General features: G+C 54.1%; 8 protein-coding genes across 8 annotated transcripts; 4 read left to right on the top strand and 4 right to left on the bottom strand.

Annotated features, from left to right (window-relative positions):
* Positions 1–147: 147 nt before the first annotated feature.
* On the bottom strand, positions 148–2,582 carry PFLUO_LOCUS1026 (lipin Ned1; the record flags this gene model as incomplete). The annotated part of the gene is made up of 3 exons (XM_073778026.1): positions 148–2,000; positions 2,053–2,421; positions 2,474–2,582. 3 exons carry the CDS (start codon positions 2,580–2,582, stop codon positions 148–150), a joined length of 2,331 nt encoding a protein of 776 aa, XP_073635121.1.
* Positions 2,583–3,078: 496 nt separating this feature from the next.
* Positions 3,079–6,366, top strand: PFLUO_LOCUS1025 (uncharacterized protein; the record flags this gene model as incomplete). The annotated part of the gene is made up of 3 exons (XM_073778025.1): positions 3,079–3,194; positions 3,252–3,445; positions 3,497–6,366. The coding sequence occupies 3 exons, from the start codon at positions 3,079–3,081 to the stop codon at positions 6,364–6,366; spliced, it is 3,180 nt and encodes a 1,059-aa protein (XP_073635120.1).
* Positions 6,367–6,573: 207 nt separating this feature from the next.
* PFLUO_LOCUS1024 (tRNA-His guanylyltransferase) lies at positions 6,574–8,090 on the top strand (the record flags this gene model as incomplete). The annotated part of the gene is made up of 8 exons (XM_073778024.1): positions 6,574–6,587; positions 6,642–6,731; positions 6,920–7,051; positions 7,112–7,156; positions 7,268–7,443; positions 7,516–7,604; positions 7,686–7,790; positions 7,854–8,090. 8 exons carry the CDS (start codon positions 6,574–6,576, stop codon positions 8,088–8,090), a joined length of 888 nt encoding a protein of 295 aa, XP_073635119.1.
* Positions 8,091–8,343: 253 nt separating this feature from the next.
* Positions 8,344–9,237, bottom strand: PFLUO_LOCUS1023 (Transcription initiation factor TFIID subunit 9; the record flags this gene model as incomplete). The annotated part of the gene is made up of 1 exon (XM_073778022.1): positions 8,344–9,237. The coding sequence occupies one exon, from the start codon at positions 9,235–9,237 to the stop codon at positions 8,344–8,346; it is 894 nt and encodes a 297-aa protein (XP_073635118.1).
* A 461-nt stretch (positions 9,238–9,698) lies between these two features.
* On the bottom strand, positions 9,699–10,274 carry PFLUO_LOCUS1022 (uncharacterized protein; the record flags this gene model as incomplete). The annotated part of the gene is made up of 2 exons (XM_073778021.1): positions 9,699–9,961; positions 10,118–10,274. 2 exons carry the CDS (start codon positions 10,272–10,274, stop codon positions 9,699–9,701), a joined length of 420 nt encoding a protein of 139 aa, XP_073635117.1.
* Positions 10,275–10,640: 366 nt separating this feature from the next.
* PFLUO_LOCUS1021 (uncharacterized protein) lies at positions 10,641–11,563 on the top strand (the record flags this gene model as incomplete). Its single annotated transcript, XM_073778020.1, has 2 exons — positions 10,641–10,736; positions 10,796–11,563. 2 exons carry the CDS (start codon positions 10,641–10,643, stop codon positions 11,561–11,563), a joined length of 864 nt encoding a protein of 287 aa, XP_073635116.1.
* A 483-nt stretch (positions 11,564–12,046) lies between these two features.
* On the top strand, positions 12,047–13,047 carry PFLUO_LOCUS1020 (electron carrier; the record flags this gene model as incomplete). The annotated part of the gene is made up of 2 exons (XM_073778019.1): positions 12,047–12,686; positions 12,743–13,047. 2 exons carry the CDS (start codon positions 12,047–12,049, stop codon positions 13,045–13,047), a joined length of 945 nt encoding a protein of 314 aa, XP_073635115.1.
* A 358-nt stretch (positions 13,048–13,405) lies between these two features.
* On the bottom strand, positions 13,406–16,137 carry PFLUO_LOCUS1019 (trifunctional histidinol dehydrogenase; the record flags this gene model as incomplete). The annotated part of the gene is made up of 3 exons (XM_073778018.1): positions 13,406–13,605; positions 13,679–15,238; positions 15,321–16,137. 3 exons carry the CDS (start codon positions 16,135–16,137, stop codon positions 13,406–13,408), a joined length of 2,577 nt encoding a protein of 858 aa, XP_073635114.1.
* Positions 16,138–16,452: the final 315 nt, after the last annotated feature.

Below are 16,452 nucleotides of genomic sequence, written 5' to 3'. Positions count from 1 at the left end.
GTTGAACAGGGGTATATCACTGCCACAGCATAGTGGGCAGAGTGAATGCAGGTCTGGTCCAATAAAGAAATTCGCACAATGACAACGTGTATCTATGAGCAGAAACAGAATCCCAGTACTGTGTGCAAATAAGTCGATGACAGTAAATCAAGACTTTCGTGGTGACTTGGGGAGGAGAGGAAGAGAAGTCGCACGAGCAGGGTCGCTGGATATCGGCACAATCTGCTCGCTGATGGGTTCCTGCAACTCAAATTGCCCGTCGGCGATGTCCTCTCCAACGTCCGGACCGCCTTCCACAGACTCAATAATCGAGCCGGCCGGGTTGGAGATGGGCACCGAGTCTTGGGACATGTAACTCGCGGTCATGTCCGTGGCCTCCTCTTCTGCAATTCCCGTCTCATCGTCAAGGTATTCACTGCCCTCGCCGTCGCTCAGTTCGTCTTCGTACTCTTCATCATCAGCCTCTTCATCTTCATCGTCAGCCATCTCGTCTTCTTCCTCGTCCCCGTCTTCACTGTCTGTTGCGGAGAAATCTGCCAGCGATTGCGGCGTCTCCCTCCAGTAGGTGAAGTCCGTGTACTCTTCACCGCCAGCCTGCACGAGCAGACTAGTTGGAGGGAAGAAATGATCAAGAAGTTCTTGCATTGTCACATAGCTGCTCTTGTATTTAGTAAGACTCAGCAGGTCCAGGGACACCTCGGCGTTGGAGTTGATGGTAAAGATTCGCGTGGATGGGATGTTCACGGATCGATAGCTCAGGGCGTCTGTCAGCCGATTTCCAAAGCCGGCATAGAATGGATTTTCCTTTCCAGAGAAAAGGCCGAGAATGTCTCGTAAACAAGCCATCTTGAAAACCTCCGGCTTTCTCAGATAGATCTCTCGTCTCAACGCCGCCATTGTGCGGTCCGGACTGCAAATAACGGGGCCTTTGGGGAGCCGATACCCGGTATCTTGACAGACACCATGGAGATAAGCACGTGTTGTGTCTGCTTGGCCCACGGAGCGACTGGTGAGGTACATGATGTTGTACCCGTTATTGACGATGTCGGTATACAGTTTTGCGACTCCGGCATGGGTCCAATCCCGTCCGATCATGTTGAGGACATGGCCCAAGGCATCCGACTTGGTGATGGTTCCATCAATATCAGAAATCACGATGGGCGTGTTGCCATTCCAAAGATACATCGCGGCCGTGCAAGTCGCTTTGTTGACACTGAACGACATGATGTTGGCGCCGGGTTTCAGCTGCAGCGCCTTGAGCTGGTCGCTGGTCAATCGTAGCGTCTTCGCGTAGTTGCGGGTCTCAACGGCGAACGTATCGTGCATGGGCGAATGAGGAGGTGTTGGAAATCCGGGCTGGACATCCGACTTGGTTCGGTGATGCCGTGTCAGCGTCGTTTCCGACAGAGGATTTTCACCCTCGCTGTGATAGCCTGGATCCGAGACCGCATCCTCACTCATCGCAGTGTTAGGCCGCATAGAGTTGATGGTCGCCCTCCGGTCGGCTGCTTCTTTGGATTCCTCGCTGCTGTAGATCCACAGGTTTCCATGCTCGTCAGCTCCAATAAGCGCACCGATGTCGTAGTTGCCTTCCAGCTCTTCAGCCAGGATTTTACGGGCAATCACCTCTGCGCGGAGTGCATCTTCTTCGTTGCTCTTATAGCCTGTCATATCCAACATGAGATCCCCCGTATCAGTGACATGCGATGGAATGTTTGAATCCGATAGCTTCTTGGACAAGTTCATTGCCCGGGAGACAGCCTCCTGGGGGAGCATTGGGGGAGGACTGCGGGAACGACTTTGTGTATCAAGGTCCTCGTCATTCGCTTCAGCCGAGCTACTGAGGGGGGAGCGCTCCATCGCAGGTGATCGAAGTGTGTTGCTTGAAAGTGCATCCACGGACACAGAATGTTCAAACATTGGTAGCTTGGTCAACGAGTCGGGACGAGAGGGGCGCATGTCGGAATCATCAGGAGATCGTGAGAGAGGTGTAAGCACACCTAAGCGCACAATGAGCAACAAATCTCCAAAGTAGGTAGGTTCCCGTCATACCTAAATCCGTATGTGCCCTTCCCGTATTCTGCTGCATCGCAATTCCCGGGGGCGTCTTTCTACCCTCTGACAGAGCATCGAGGTTGGACCGCTCAAGGTCCAGGTACTCTGGTTCTTGCAAGGACGATGGCAGGTCCTCCTCGCTCTCGGGCCTTGGGCTACCCGCCGGGGACACCAGCGGTGATGTTTGCAAGGATGCAGGAATGTCGTCGGTTGTCTCAAACACGAAAAAAGCCTCACCACCCTCACCCAGTTTCATCGCATATTCCTGTTTCACTCCATTGACCTTGAACTCCACCTTCTTCTCGAACGGACGCAAGAGCGAAAACTTGCCGAAGCGGACATGAAAGGGCGAGCAGGCCAGGGTTCCTGCCATGAGACTGTCAGTCTGTTCTTTGTAGTTTTGGCCATGTTATCATACCATCTTCCTGCTCGATGACGATCACATCAATAGCCCCGCTCAGCGTCGCCGGGTTGATTGAGTTCCATGTCTTGGAGACAGAACCGCTGATGCTCCGGACGTACTGCATGTCGCCTAGGGGTGTCGCAACACCGTAGAAGACTGCGACAGGATGGGAAAGGATTGAGGACAAACTTGATCAGTGAGATGGCGGAAAGGATTGCTTGTCGTTGGGAATCGGAAGTTGGCCCGTTGGCAAACGGCCCATGTGATCAGCCGACAGGGAGGGCCGGCCGCTTCATAACCAGGAAGGGAAGAGGAAACAAAAAAGAGTGGCAGGGGAGATGGTGGTGAAGAGCCAGAAACACCGCAACAGTAAAGTCAGAAAGTCAGTACTTGGGCAAAGAAGAGTTGTCAACCCAACATTTAGTTCTTGCTTCATTCAACCACCCAACAGACACACCCGGCACGGTTGGGGCCGAGGCATCTTACATCAGCACTAGACCCTGACTAAGGTTGGGTCATGTGACCCGGTCGTCCCACCGATGTCTAATGCGAGACTCTCTGCTCCTGCCTGATCTCATTCACCACCCCCCGCTGCCCGTCCATGGGTGCCCGACGCTGGGATGTACGAGCCGCTGTATTTTGCCTTTGACGCCTACCCAACTGTCATTCCTCGAGTGAGGGTGCGAGGTGTCATGGCGCTTTTCCTGGCGACCTCGATCTTGTGGGCCCTGATCTGGTGAGTTCTGATATGCCTGCTCGCCCAATCATCCTCGACTAACCTCGTCGCACGCAGGCTCCTGTACCGGGCATGGCAGGTCTGCCAAACTCCCAACGATGTCCTGGTGGAGAAACTGGGCCTAGATATTCCTCCGCCCCCAGAGGTCACCCTCGAGGAGATCACTGCCCGGGAGATCCGCCTTGCGTGGAAACAGCCAGACTTCCACAACTCAATACATAAGCATATCATTCAAGTGAACAATGTTAAAGGTTTGTATTTGATCAGCGCGAATCTCCCGGCTGGCACTAACAACTCTCCAGTGGGCGACTCGAAACGAGCGGAGACGGCGGTAGAAATTTTAAACCTCATTCCAGGGAGCATTTATCACATCTGCGTTTTCTCAGTGAGCGCCGCGAACTTTCAAACACCCAGCGCCATTCTTCATGTGCGAACCAAGTCTCTCCCGCTCTCCCAAGCACAACAAAATGCCACAGTCGACGGCCCCACGATCCGGGCATCGATCCCCCGCTCAACAGCAGGCCTACCCACTCCTTCAGCTCCGGTGATGTCCCGTGAACACAGTGCTGGTACGCTGCCGGGCAAACGACCCTCGACAGGGCGGAAGCTATCGCCTGCTGCCGGACTAATCGAGACTGGCCATGCAGACGAAACGCAGAGAAGCGCGCTCAAGAACGACAAGCACGGATCTCTCGAGCAACTCGCCGATCGATTGAAGTCGCTGCAGCAGGAGAACGATAACTTGGAGAAGCAAGCAACGGAAGAGGAGGACGAACACATCGCATTGCTCAAAGATCTCGAGAAACAGCGCAACGATCTGAAGAAGAGTGTCAAGGAGAAGGACGAAGCCAGTGGTGATCTCAAGAAACACGTTTACAAGCTGGAAAGTGTCAACCGCACTGTGCAGAGCGAAAAGACGAAGCGCGTGAGGCTACTTCAACAGAAAGAGGCCCAGCGCAAGAAGCGCAAGAACGATATTGTGCGATGGCAGGAGAAGATCACTCGTATGACCGTCGACATGGAGCAGGCCAAGGAGGATAAGTTGAGTCTGGAAGAGGACGGCAAAACCCGTGCGGATGAAGTTCGGAAGAAGATTGCCGATGAGCAAGCGGAGATGAAGACGATCGATGACGAGATTCAGGACAAAGGAGGACGCATCAAGAAGCTCGAGGAAGAAAGGACAAGGTTCCAAGAGGGTGATACTGAAGATGGCAAAGAGTTGGACCGAATTGACAACGAGCGGGCCCGCCAGTGGGAGGCTAAATTGGCCAGTCTACAGGCGCGATATGCTACTCTCGTCAACATTCATACGCAAGCTCAGCAGCAATATCAGGAAGCCCAGGAGCGAGTCAAGTGGCTTTCCACCCAACGACCTAGCAGCGCGGGCCCATTCCCATTGGATCTCGATTTGTCCAATACCGCCACCATTCGGCCCCGCCGCCATCGCAGCTCGCTCAACAGCAACGTCTCATCTCCTGTGAACTTCCCCAGTGTCGACCCATCATTCTCCATCAATTACAACCCACCTTCCACTAGCTCGCCAACTTTTGCTCCGAACTCTGCCTTCTTCAACATTCATAACGGGATGGCTCTACCGAGTCTAGACCCGCCGGAGATCATGCGCTCAGACATGGAGACAACTTTCAATAACCCTCAGATGAGCCCTCGGGCTGATGCTCTTCTGCCGTCTGATCTCCTCGGGGACGAAGAATCACCCGAATTCCCGCGCCCTGTTACCCGACCACGGTTTGACTCTAACCCCACCCCGCTGGACAGCTTTGGACACGGCCCGGTATCGCCGGTCTCTTCAGGGAGTCGACCTGGAAGTATCTTCGCCAGCCCACTCGGCACGTCAACTCGACAAGATTCCGACCCCGGTCAACTGTCAGAGCCACCAAAGAGCGCTTCCCGACGGCTTTCAGGCCTTTTCGGTTTTCACCGACCTCGAGGAAAGACTCTGGCAGACGAATCGCCTATGCTGGGCACTTTGAAACCAGGACAGAGTCAGTCCTTTCCGCGCAATATCGATGATATGGACCCGATTGGCTCACGACGTCGGCGGTTGAGCTACACTGGCAATTGGGCAAGTCCGATGTCATTGTTCCCGCGAAGCAACACCGCCGAAGTCACCGCAGACAGTTCGTCTGACCATCCGCCCTCCCGGCGAGCTGCTCTTTCGAGCATCTTCTCTTCCAGCAAATTTGGTTTTGGAAATGCCGCACGGGCAAATACCGATGGCTACGATCAATTCAGCCCGCGACATGACCCCATTGATCCTTCATCACTTCTGGGCGGCGTCCGACGTGGTTCCCTGTCTCCACGGCCGTCGTCTACGTTCTCGTTTGACAACCAGTACCAGCTCCCTCACCCTTCTACAGACAACCGACATTTCGGTTGGCCATCGACAGAGAAAGCAGGGCATCGAACCAGTCCTCTTGGTCTTGATTGGGCTTCTCCGTCAACCTGGTCTCGAGCCCCTTCCCGTCGGCCTTCCATCTCATATGGATCATCTGGCCACCTCCCGTTGGGGCTGACTGGTGAGCCTGATTTTGTCGAGGATTCGTTTGAACGGCCGCATCGACCGCTCCAGGCTCCGATTGGCACTCGCCCTTCCTCGTCCCACCGGCCACTTACGCCAAATCCGAAACTGAACCCGGCTGCCCCGACGTTCAGGACGGTTTTCACTGGCAAGAAATCGGACAAGGATAAGGAAACCGAAGCCTCCTTTGATCTGGAAGACGGTTCTCCGTCAGATTCTCGCATATCCCGCGATTCTCGGTCTCTGTCTCATTTCACCGGCGACTCGTACGAGTCTTTAGAGCGTCTGCCCTCCGGCACGTCCGTGGACAATGCCTCGAAGGAGTCATTCATCCGTAAGATCACTCGCAAAGGCAGCTCTGGGAAATTCAGCTCGTGGAAGGACCGCTCGGGTTTCTTTTCCAAGAAGGGGGAGTCTTCGCAGGGTGACATTGACGAGGATGGCGCCAGCGAAGCCCAGCTCGGAAAGAGCGTGGACAGCACCGTCTCCAGTGTGCCGTCTGCCGACAAGTCGACTCGAAGCAGCTTGGGCTTCTTCTCCCGCAAGTCTCGCAAATCCGACAAGGCCAGTGAGACGAGCGAGCTCGCCAGTGAAACGGGTGATGAGGAGATCCTGGAGGAGGTGACGACCTGAGATCTATACTCTAGAGATGTGCACGGAATATTATGACTGTTATTGGAATTTCCAATTCATCCCAAGTAGTAAATATTCGTCCCAAGTAGTTTGTAGTTCGAAAAATTGTAGGGTTGAACCAAATCAGAAGGTCATGTGACCCGATTCAATAAATCATCCACATTCTCGAATTCCGAAACCATAGACAGAGAAAGAGAGAAAGAAAAGATGGCAAACTCAAAGTAAGAAACTACGAGCGTTTTCTTTCACCTGGATTATCCCTGACCAAAGCTCAGATACGAATACGTCAAGTCCTTCGAGCAGCCAGACATCCTGCTGCCCAACACATGGATTGTCGTTCGGATTGATGGAAGGGGATTCCACAAGTGAGGCGCCCTCCGTCCTGTTTAAATGATCAGATTCAATATTGTCTGCATATGCCCTGTCAGTGAACATAGAAGGTTATTCAATCAGCCTGTCCATGTCCGCTGATTCACAGCCATGCAAATATTGAATCTTGCGCTTGCCCTTGGTTCTACGTTCTACCGGAAATGCATATATCTGACAACTCCAGACTTTCTGATTACTACGCATTCAAGAAACCGAATGACCGCCGCGCACTGGACCTGATGAACGCCGCCGCCGTCGAGGTCATGAACGACCTGCCGGATCTATGCATCGCCTACGGCATCAGCGACGAGTACAGGTGTGTTCCACCCGGCTCAGCCTGTGTTTTCTCTTGTCTTTTGGACTAACTTATTCATAGTTTTGTCTTCCATCCAAGCTGCGAGCTCTTCGAGCGACGGAACTCGTAAGTCATCCTTATCACCTTGTGTTGAAAAACCATCATCGAAGTCCATCCTCTCTCTCTCCTTGGCTATCTAACGAACGGATGGATAAAATCTAACCTCCTTTCGATAAGAAAACTGGTCACGACCGTCGTTTCCTCATTCACAGCCCACTACATCCATCAATGGAACAGTTATTTCTCCTCAACGCCCCTCCAGCCGCGGTATCTGCCTTCGTTCGACGGGCGTGCGGTTATTTACCCGAATACTCAGATTCTGCGCGACTATATGAGCTGGAGACAGGTGGATTGTAAGTGCTACCCACAAATTATCTTTCCTCTTATATCCCCGCTAATATAGTATGATATGGTTCGCTACATAGGCCATATCAATAACCTCTACAACACGACTTTTTGGACAATGGTCCTACAAGGTGGAATGAACAATACGGATGCGGAACAGGAGCTAAAGGTATGCATGCTATACTTCTTTGTGCTTGAATAATATATTTCAGTCTCGGACACAAAGCTGACTTGACTGGATCGACCACAGGGAACCGTGTCAGCAGACAAGAATGAGATCCTCTTCAAGCGGTTTGGAATTAACTACAATAATGAACTCGAGATCTATAAGAAGGGCAGTGTTGTCTACCGCCAGGTATGTTGTGTATATTCCTTTTATTTCGCTGCACATAATCTGACACACGTTGCTACTTTTTAGTATGAATTGCAAGACCCCAATCCAGTGCAGACATCTGTCGATGATGATGATGGTAGTGGCGCCTCTTCGGTGGTGCCAGGGTCTAAACCATCGAGGTCACAACAGGATAAGCTACGGAAATTGCGCCGGAAAGCTAGGGTTGTGGTTGATCATGTTGATATCATTAAAGATGAGTTCTGGGATCGGAGGCCGTGGATTCTGTCGAATGCACCGGGGAAATTGCCTATTGAGCAGTGACTGGACAGGTAGTGGCTACTTAGGGAATTATTGTCAGTTAAGAGATTGTTGTATATTGCCAAACTCTGCTCTGTTTCAGCATTCGCAGCCAGTTACCAATGTAGTGCATATTCAATTGACTGATAAAATGTATGACTTGTTCATGATATTTTCAAGGCAAGCTCGAGGGTAATCTAGCCCATTGTTCATAAAAGAAGATGCCACACCCCGAAACACCCAGCGCCAGTTAAACACCGCCTATCCCGCAATCCAATCAAGCATCTGTCATTTTCCGATCCTCATCTTCTCCAGCCTCACCCATAGCGGTATCCTCACCGAAGATATCCTCCATCTTCCCATCCTCATCATCATCACCACCCTCTTCGGCATCCTCCGCCGCATCACCACCAGAACCGGCAGCTCTGCCCTTCTCCAGCGCATCAGGCATCTCCTCCTCAGCCTCGCCCTCACTATCCCACTCATCCATCATATTCCACCCGATGCCAGTAAGACAGAAGCGCTCCGGCGGCAGTCGAATACCTGCCATGGTTATGCTCTGGTCTGCGGCCGCAGCAGCGGAGCCACCAGCCTGCGCAGCGGCATCATACCCCCTCGACACACCAGGCAACGCAATCCGATTTCTCTCCGACGCGAGATCCATCAGGAACTCCTTCGGCAGACCCGCCTGGAACTGGTAGTGTAGGCGCGAGGCGATGCTCAGCCGCAACGCGGGCAAAGTCACGCTGCCAAGCTCGCCGGTAGACCCCTTGCCCGTTGTGCCTTCGCCAGCACTGGCGTACCCTTCTGTGGCGAGGTGCACGGAGTCTTGGAGGACGTTCGATGTGTAGCGGTATGCGAAGTCGAGGAGTTGGAGCGGCACGCGCTCTTGGTACGCTGTTACCCCCAGCGAGGCGAGGAGCATGTGCACGAGGCGCACGTCGCGCGGTCGGCGCGACTTGCCGCTGTCGTGGAGGGAGGTCGAGGGTATTTGTGGTGGTTGCGTGGTTGTCGCGGGTATCGGGGCTGCGGTGGTGGTGGTCGTTGTGGTGGTCGCATTGGCCGGGGCTTGCGAGGTGGATGGGCCAGGGGCTCCATTGGCCGGACCTGAATCGCCGGGTGGAGTGCTGGGTGGTGGCACTGAGCCCTGTTTCTGGCTGGGAGACGCCATGGTGGGAGGTTGAAGGGCGGAAGGAAAGAAGTCGAGAGGAAAGAGATACTTGGGGTGATAAGTTGGCGGTCGAGCTCCGGGGCGCTAACCGCTTTGGGTAACCCTCTCTACAGTATGACTAGGCTTCGATCTCTGCTTTCACGGTTAATTCATGATTATAGATCATTCACCGATGAGAGAATGAGTTTATCTCCATGCAATTCATCTGTTTATACTGTAATGTACATAAATCGGAGAATTCCAATCCATCGCTTCAAACAGGATGGCCATGCAACGCAAAAGAGACTAAAGATGCCCACCGTAAACGCCTGTTGTATCCCATTGTGCGCCAAAAGGGCCAGAGTCAGAGCCAGATTCAAAGCCGCCTCCTATTCCAAGGCTTAGAAGGGGGGTGGAGAGAGGAAGACTCAAGGAAAAGAAGAGAAGAGCTGAGAAGAGCTGAGAAACACAGATGAAAACAATCATCGTGCAGCCTTCTCCTGCCGACTCCGCTCCTCATCCTCACGCATCATGCGAATAACCTCTTCCCTCCGCTGCTCGACGCGCATAAGCTCCTCTTCCTTCGCACGTCGCCGCTCCCCATACGTCGCGAACCACTCCTCGCGCGCGCGGTCTTGCTCCTCCGGCTTGGCGTGTGCGATCATGCATGAGTTCATGGCGAGACGCTGTTGCCGGCAGATCCACGTTGCTGTGATGGTGCGGTTGACTGCGCATTGAGCGAAGGCTGTCGTTGTCAATGTGTTAGCAAGGTTTGATTTGGTTTGGTTTGATTGGTTATTAAAGGTTAAAGAGGTGAGAGATTGTGAGGATTTGGGGGTTATTGGGCCATTTTGAGGGAGAGGATAATGTAATTGATGGATAAAAAGAAGGGCATGCATACCCTTGATCTCGTCGGCACAGTACCCCCGTACGCGCTTGTAGTAGAGCTGCTTCACTTCTTGTTCCTGGGTGGCGGAGAGCGGGAGGGGATTGCGGAGGTTGTATTTCTTGGTTGAGGATGTGGAAGATGCATCCGGAGATGTAGATGGTGTGGCCATGGGGGATTGAATTGGCTCGATTGGGATATCGAGGATGGGAGGGAGTGTGAGGAGAGGTGAGGTGTTGCGTGGGTGGTGGATGGGAGGACCAGCGGTTTGATTATTGAATGAGGAGAGGCCGAGCTTGTAATAGAAAGCGAAAGTTGCTAGGTGTAATAGAATATGAGGCTGACCGAGAGGTTGTTGCGGTTGGGTGAATTGTGTCTGTTGATGCGGAGCGCAGAACTGATTGTCGGGCGGAGAAGAAAAAGACGGCAAAAAAAAGTTCTCGGCTTAAACACTCCGTCTTGACAACCACCACACATAATTCTCAACGGCACCTTCTGTATCTTTTTGCTCCGGTTTTTCACACACACAACAATCAGCATGTCCTCCATGCGCAATGCCGTCCAGCGGCGGCAACATCGGGAGCGTGGCCAGCTCGGCGGGCGTGAGAAATGGGGTATTCTCGAGAAGCACAAGGTAACTATTCCCCTCGAAATCTTCCCACACAACACAATCTAACTGTACACACTTGTCAGGACTACTCCCTCCGCGCCAAAGACTACAATGCCAAAAAGTCCAAGATCAAGCGCCTGGAAGAAAAAGCGCGCGATCGCAACCCCGATGAATTCGCCTTTGGCATGATGGGCGACCGGAACCATGTACAGGGCCGGCACGGACGAGGGAAAGGTGTCGGGCGGGACTCAGCTGCTGCGCGCGGATTGAGCCACGATGCGATCAAGCTACTCAAGACGCAGGATAAGGGTTATCTGCGCACAGTTGGGGAGCGGGTGCGTCGGGAGATGGAGCGTGTGGAGCGCGATGTACAGCTTCAGGGTGGGATGAGTGAGGCGCTAGACGGGAAGGGTCAGCGGGGCGAGGAATCTGAGGAGGACGAGGACGAGTTTGATGGATTCGACGACGAGATCGACTCGAGGTCTGCTCCGAAGAAGCCGCGCAAGACGGTCTTTGCGGATGATCGGCAGCAACAGCAAGCATTGAAAAAACACCGGCTACAGGATGATGGGACAGATGAAGAGGACAAGAAGGAACAGACAAACGCTCGGAAGACACCCAAGCAGCTCGAGAAGGAGCGGCAAGCGCTAGTCGAGGCTCGACGAACTCGCAAACTCCGGAAACGGGCTGCTGAGACCCGCGAGAGTAAGCTGGCTGCGCTGCGCAAACAACATAGTGAGATCCAAGCTGCTGAGCAGGAATTGGACTGGCAGCGGGCGCGGATGGACAACTCGGTGGGAGGCACGAATAAGAATGGCATCAAATGGAAGATCCGGGAGCGCAAGCGCTAGCCCTTACGCTTTCCACTTTGATGACCTTCTAGGCTGTACATATTGATACCTTGCATCACCAATAGGCGTTCCGATATATGGTGCAACCACAAAGTAATCTAGGCTATTCTCATCTAGGCTAACTAAGCCCAAAGAAACTAAACTAAATATGGTGCCATTCATAGAGTTGCGATTGATAATCGGTGGGCTCCGGCACCGGAGGGGCAGTACCTCATAGTCCTTCTCAGTCCAGTATATGTACCAGGACGTATGTCCACCAACCCCAAATACTAGTCAGTGAATGTAGGAATAGTCCGCTTCACAATTTTCGCACCTTTTATCTATCTGTTTCCCCTCAAAAAGGCCCTGTCTGTTCCTGAAAGTTAGTTAACCAGCAACATCGAATTAATAATCCCCCGCTGACTCATTCCTTATCGAAAGATCCGCCACCCCTCCGTCTTCTTCTTCTTTTCCCAGGTCCTTCATTTCATACTACAAAACAACATGGCTCCCTCCGTCGTGACCATCGACGCCTCGGACGTCGACATGGCGATCCCCTCGGCGCCAATCCCACAGAAGCGCACCCTCCTCCTCGCACCCCCCTCCATCGCCACCGAAGAATCTAACCTACACGCCCTCTTCACAACCTTCGACCGCACTACCACCGACCTCCAAATGCTTGACCGCCTCTCTGCAGGCGTGGTCTCCCTATCCACCAACACATACGACCTTGTCCTGCTCCTGACAGACAAAGACGGCTCCCGACGAACCGAGGTTCTGCACCTGCTCAATCGGGGCGTCTATGCGGCCCTCGTCCCAGCCATGAAGCCCGGTGCGAAGCTACAGACGCAGGATAACGGATTCGGACCAGCTGAGGCAATGGAGGCTGTTCTGGCGGGACTGGTGCAGACGTCTGCTGGGTTTGAGAAGCCGAAATATGACGCTTCGGCGGCTGTGCCGCTGCGCTTTGGCGCGAAGAAAAACATCTCCCAGAAAACTACTCCTCCTGCCCCTGCCCCTGCCCCGCCAATGATGGGTATCATCGACCCTACAAATAATGACGACTACGACGACGACGACGACGAGCTGATTAATGAGGATGCCCTTCTTGACGATGAAGACCTGTCACGACCCATCATGCCCCGTTCGTTTTCTCTTCCTCTTCTCCATCAACATACACTAACAGATCTACCCATCCAGCCCCGGAATGCCAACCCAAAACGGGCCGTCGCCGCCGCGCCTGCAAAGACTGCACATGCGGCCTCGCAGACCGGCTGGAAGCAGAGGATAAAGAGCGACGCGACAAAGCAGATAGCGATCTGAACGTGCTGAAGCTGCAGTCGGACGATCTGAACGAGCTCGATTTTACAGTCCAGGGCAAGACGGGCTCGTGTGGGAGCTGTGCTTTGGGGGATGCGTTCCGCTGTGATGGCTGTCCGTATCTGGGTATGCCAGCTTTTAAGCCAGGTCAGGAGGTGCAGGTTCTTAATGAGGCGCAGTTTTGATTTATCTGCTTTTGCATTTGCTTTTGGTTTGTTTTGGTTGATTATTGGCCGCACTGACTGCTCTTAAAGGGGATCCGGGTTTCGATGTCTTTTTGTCTTTTGACTTACTTTTGCTTTACTCGTGCTGCTAGAGATCATCAGCGTGTACTATGCAAGTCTCCGTTATGACACTTTTTTGGGTCTTCCAAACAGGTTCTATTTATGTATTGCTACAAAGTCATCATCAACAAATCATTATAAAAGAAAGTCAAGCTAAGTCAGGCAGGCCCCGTCCACAACATTTTTGGACAGAAAATTGGACAGAAAATAGAAATTCCATCCATCTTCATTGCGCATCATGCATGAAACAACACGTAGTTCATGCTCCATTCTGCTGAATCTGAGCGACGCGGATACTGATCGCCCGCTTGTGGGCATCCAGACCCTCAAGCGCAGCCAGCGTCTCCACGGTCTTGGACAGACCCATCAGGCCATCTGGGGTCAGGTTCGAGCTGGTGATGTGCTTCAAGAAGGAGCCGAGGTTCACGCCGGAGTATTGCTTGGCGTAGCCGTAGGTAGCTAAGTCCATTTCATTCCAGTTAGCTATCACCAGGAGATTATAAAGGGAAGAAGAGAAAAAAAAAAAACTTACGCAGAGAGTGGTTAACACCAGCCGAGTAATCACCCACGCTCTCCGGGGTCCAGGGCCCGATGAACACGCTGCCAGCATTCTGGACGGCTTCAACGACCGCTTCGGCGTTCTCCACCTGCAGAATGAGGTGCTCGGGCGCGTAAGCGTTGCTCAGGGTCATGGCCTCGGTGATGTCGCGCACGGCGAAGGTGACAGAGTGCTCAAGGGAGCCACGGACGATGTCCATGCGGGGCAGGGCCTTGGCCTGCTTGTCGACTTGGTCCTCGATAGCGCGCAGCTCGGACTCGGCTAGACCCACGGCAATGAGAATCACCTGCGAGTCAACACCGTGTTCGGCTTGGCTCAGGAGGTCGGATGCCACGAAGGCTGGGTTGGCGGTCTTGTCGGCGATCACTAGGACTTCGCTGGGCCCAGCGGGCATGTCGATGCTGACGCCCGCGGAGGTGTCGTTGGATACGAGCATCTTGGCGGCGGTCACGAATTGGTTGCCGGGTCCTAGGATCTTGTCCACCTTGCTGATGCTCTGGGTGCCGTATGCCATGGCGGCCACGGCTTGGGCGCCTCCGGCTAGGACAATGCTCTCGGCACCAACCTTGTGCGCAACATAGACGATCTCGGGTGAGATGCTGCCGTCGGAGCGGGGGGGCGAGGCGAGCACAATCTTCTTGCAGCCGGCCACCATGGCTGGAACACCAAGCATCATCGCTGTGGAGGGCAGCACGGCTGTGCCGCCGGGGATATACAGACCAACGCGCTCGATGGCACGCGAGAAGCGAGAGCAGACCACACCAGGCATGGTTTCCATCGTGAGGTCCTCGTTGCCCCCCTTCTGTGCGGCGTGGAAACGCCGGATATTGCCGATGCTGACGTCAAGTGCCTCCTGCACGTCGGGCGTCAACTGCATCAGCTCGGGTGGGTAGGGCGCTTGGATGACCGGGGAGGTCAACGATGTAGCCTTCTCGAACTTGTGGGTATATTTGAGCACCGCAGCGTCGCCGTTGACACGAACATCCTCAACGATCGGCTTGACGAGACTGACAATGGCATCGTTGGACTTTTGGGAGGGTCGCTTGAGGTATTCATTGACCACCTCGGGGGCCGTGGTAGCGGTAACCACGCGCTTCATCTCCAGGCGAGTTGTGCGGTCTTCCTCCACCGCTGGCTCAGGTTTGGCAGGGGCAGGGGCAGGCTTGGATTCGGTCAGACCAGCCTTCTCAGCCCAAGGACCCTTTGCATCGCCCTTTCTCCGCTTCACCTTCAAACTCTTCAGGTCGAGGTTCCGCTCGATATCCTCCAAGCTGACGCCAGCAGCCGTGCACTTGGTCAGGGCAAAGTACAGCAGATCTGCAGCCTCAAAAGCAATTTCCTCCTTGGTGTTGGCCCGGCACAGTTCCTCGGCCTCTTCCATAATCTTAGCCTCCACGAGCTTGGGCTCATTGAACAAGCGTGCCGTATAAGACCCGGCAGGAGCGTCCGCCTTGCGAGCCTGGAGAGTCTTCTGAAGACGAGAAAGACCGGCAGAGGCACCGAAGCAGGATTCTGTACCGAGGTGGCAGAAGCCTGTTGTTTGGTTAGCATAGACACGCCATCTACAGAAAAAGGAACTCGCCTCGTCCAATCTGCTTAACCACAAAGCACAGACAGTCCGCATCACAGTCAAACCCAATCCGAATCAACTCCTGCACATCGCCGCTCGATTGGCCCTTGTACCACAACCCGCGCTTGCGGCTCTGGTAGACACCCGTCCCTGTGCGGAGCGCCTCAGCGATGCTCTCATGACTGCTCCAGACGGCGCCCAGGCACGAGCCGCGCTCGTCTGTGACGGATGTCGCATACAGGCCATTCGCCTGGTCGGTCACGAGGCGCGACGCCAGAAGGTCCGCGGCAGAGATCTTGTCGGCGACGTTGCGCTCGACGGTGAGTATTTGTGAGGGGAGGATAGCAATTGCGCCACTCTGCATGGTCTGCTTGATCACATCTTCCGAGACATTCCCGGAGTTATGGGTTGCGTAGATGCGCTGAGCGTCGGCGGGGATCTTCAACTGCGCCGCAGCAGCCGAAACAGCCGCGGGCTCAGTGGTAACACAGACACTGTCCCGCTCGCTGGCATTGGCCGAAATCCACTGCTCGAGGCTGTTCAATTGGGCGTCCGATGTAGCGTAGACTAACAAGCGCGACGAGGGAACGGACTGCTCCGTGGAGAGGGCGGTCAATTGGTCGAGGGAGATCAGGATCTTGACGGCGCCGGCATTGAGGACATCAACCAGGTCGCCGGCGGAGGGCAAGTCGGTCGCGTCGACGACGACGTCGAGGAGACGGAAGTTCTGGCGCAGGAAGTGCTCGGCTTGGGCGAGGTTGGAGGGCTTGATCAGTACGCGGCTGAAGTAGGCGATCTGCTTGAGGGAGAGCCCGGACGTGGGGGTGGAGGGGTCGTAGGCGATAAGGAAGGGGGTCGCCATGATGATGGTGGTAGGTGGTTGGAACAGAGGAAGAGAGGACAAGAGGACGAGAGTGACGAGAATCCCCTGGACCGGGGCAGGGAACAGGGTTGAGTCGGTAGGTGGTGGTGTTGGTGTTGAGTCTGTGTCACTCCCGTTGCTTTTTTTTCCCTTTCCTTCCCGCCCCGATGCCGGCGGGATGATTCATTCACTCCCCTGCCGACACATACATCGAAGGGAATTTTTCGATATGTTCTCTACTTCTCCTATTTGACCAAATTTGACGCATAATACCCGCTGGTATAGCAGATACAGCAGGGACTGTCTGACATGCAG

The sequence above is a fragment of the Penicillium psychrofluorescens genome (genome assembly GCF_964197705.1).
Source record: "Penicillium psychrofluorescens genome assembly, chromosome: 1".
NCBI classification, from domain to species: Eukaryota; Fungi; Ascomycota; class Eurotiomycetes; order Eurotiales; family Aspergillaceae; genus Penicillium; species Penicillium psychrofluorescens.
This window is presented reverse-complemented; position numbering and strand designations above follow the sequence as displayed.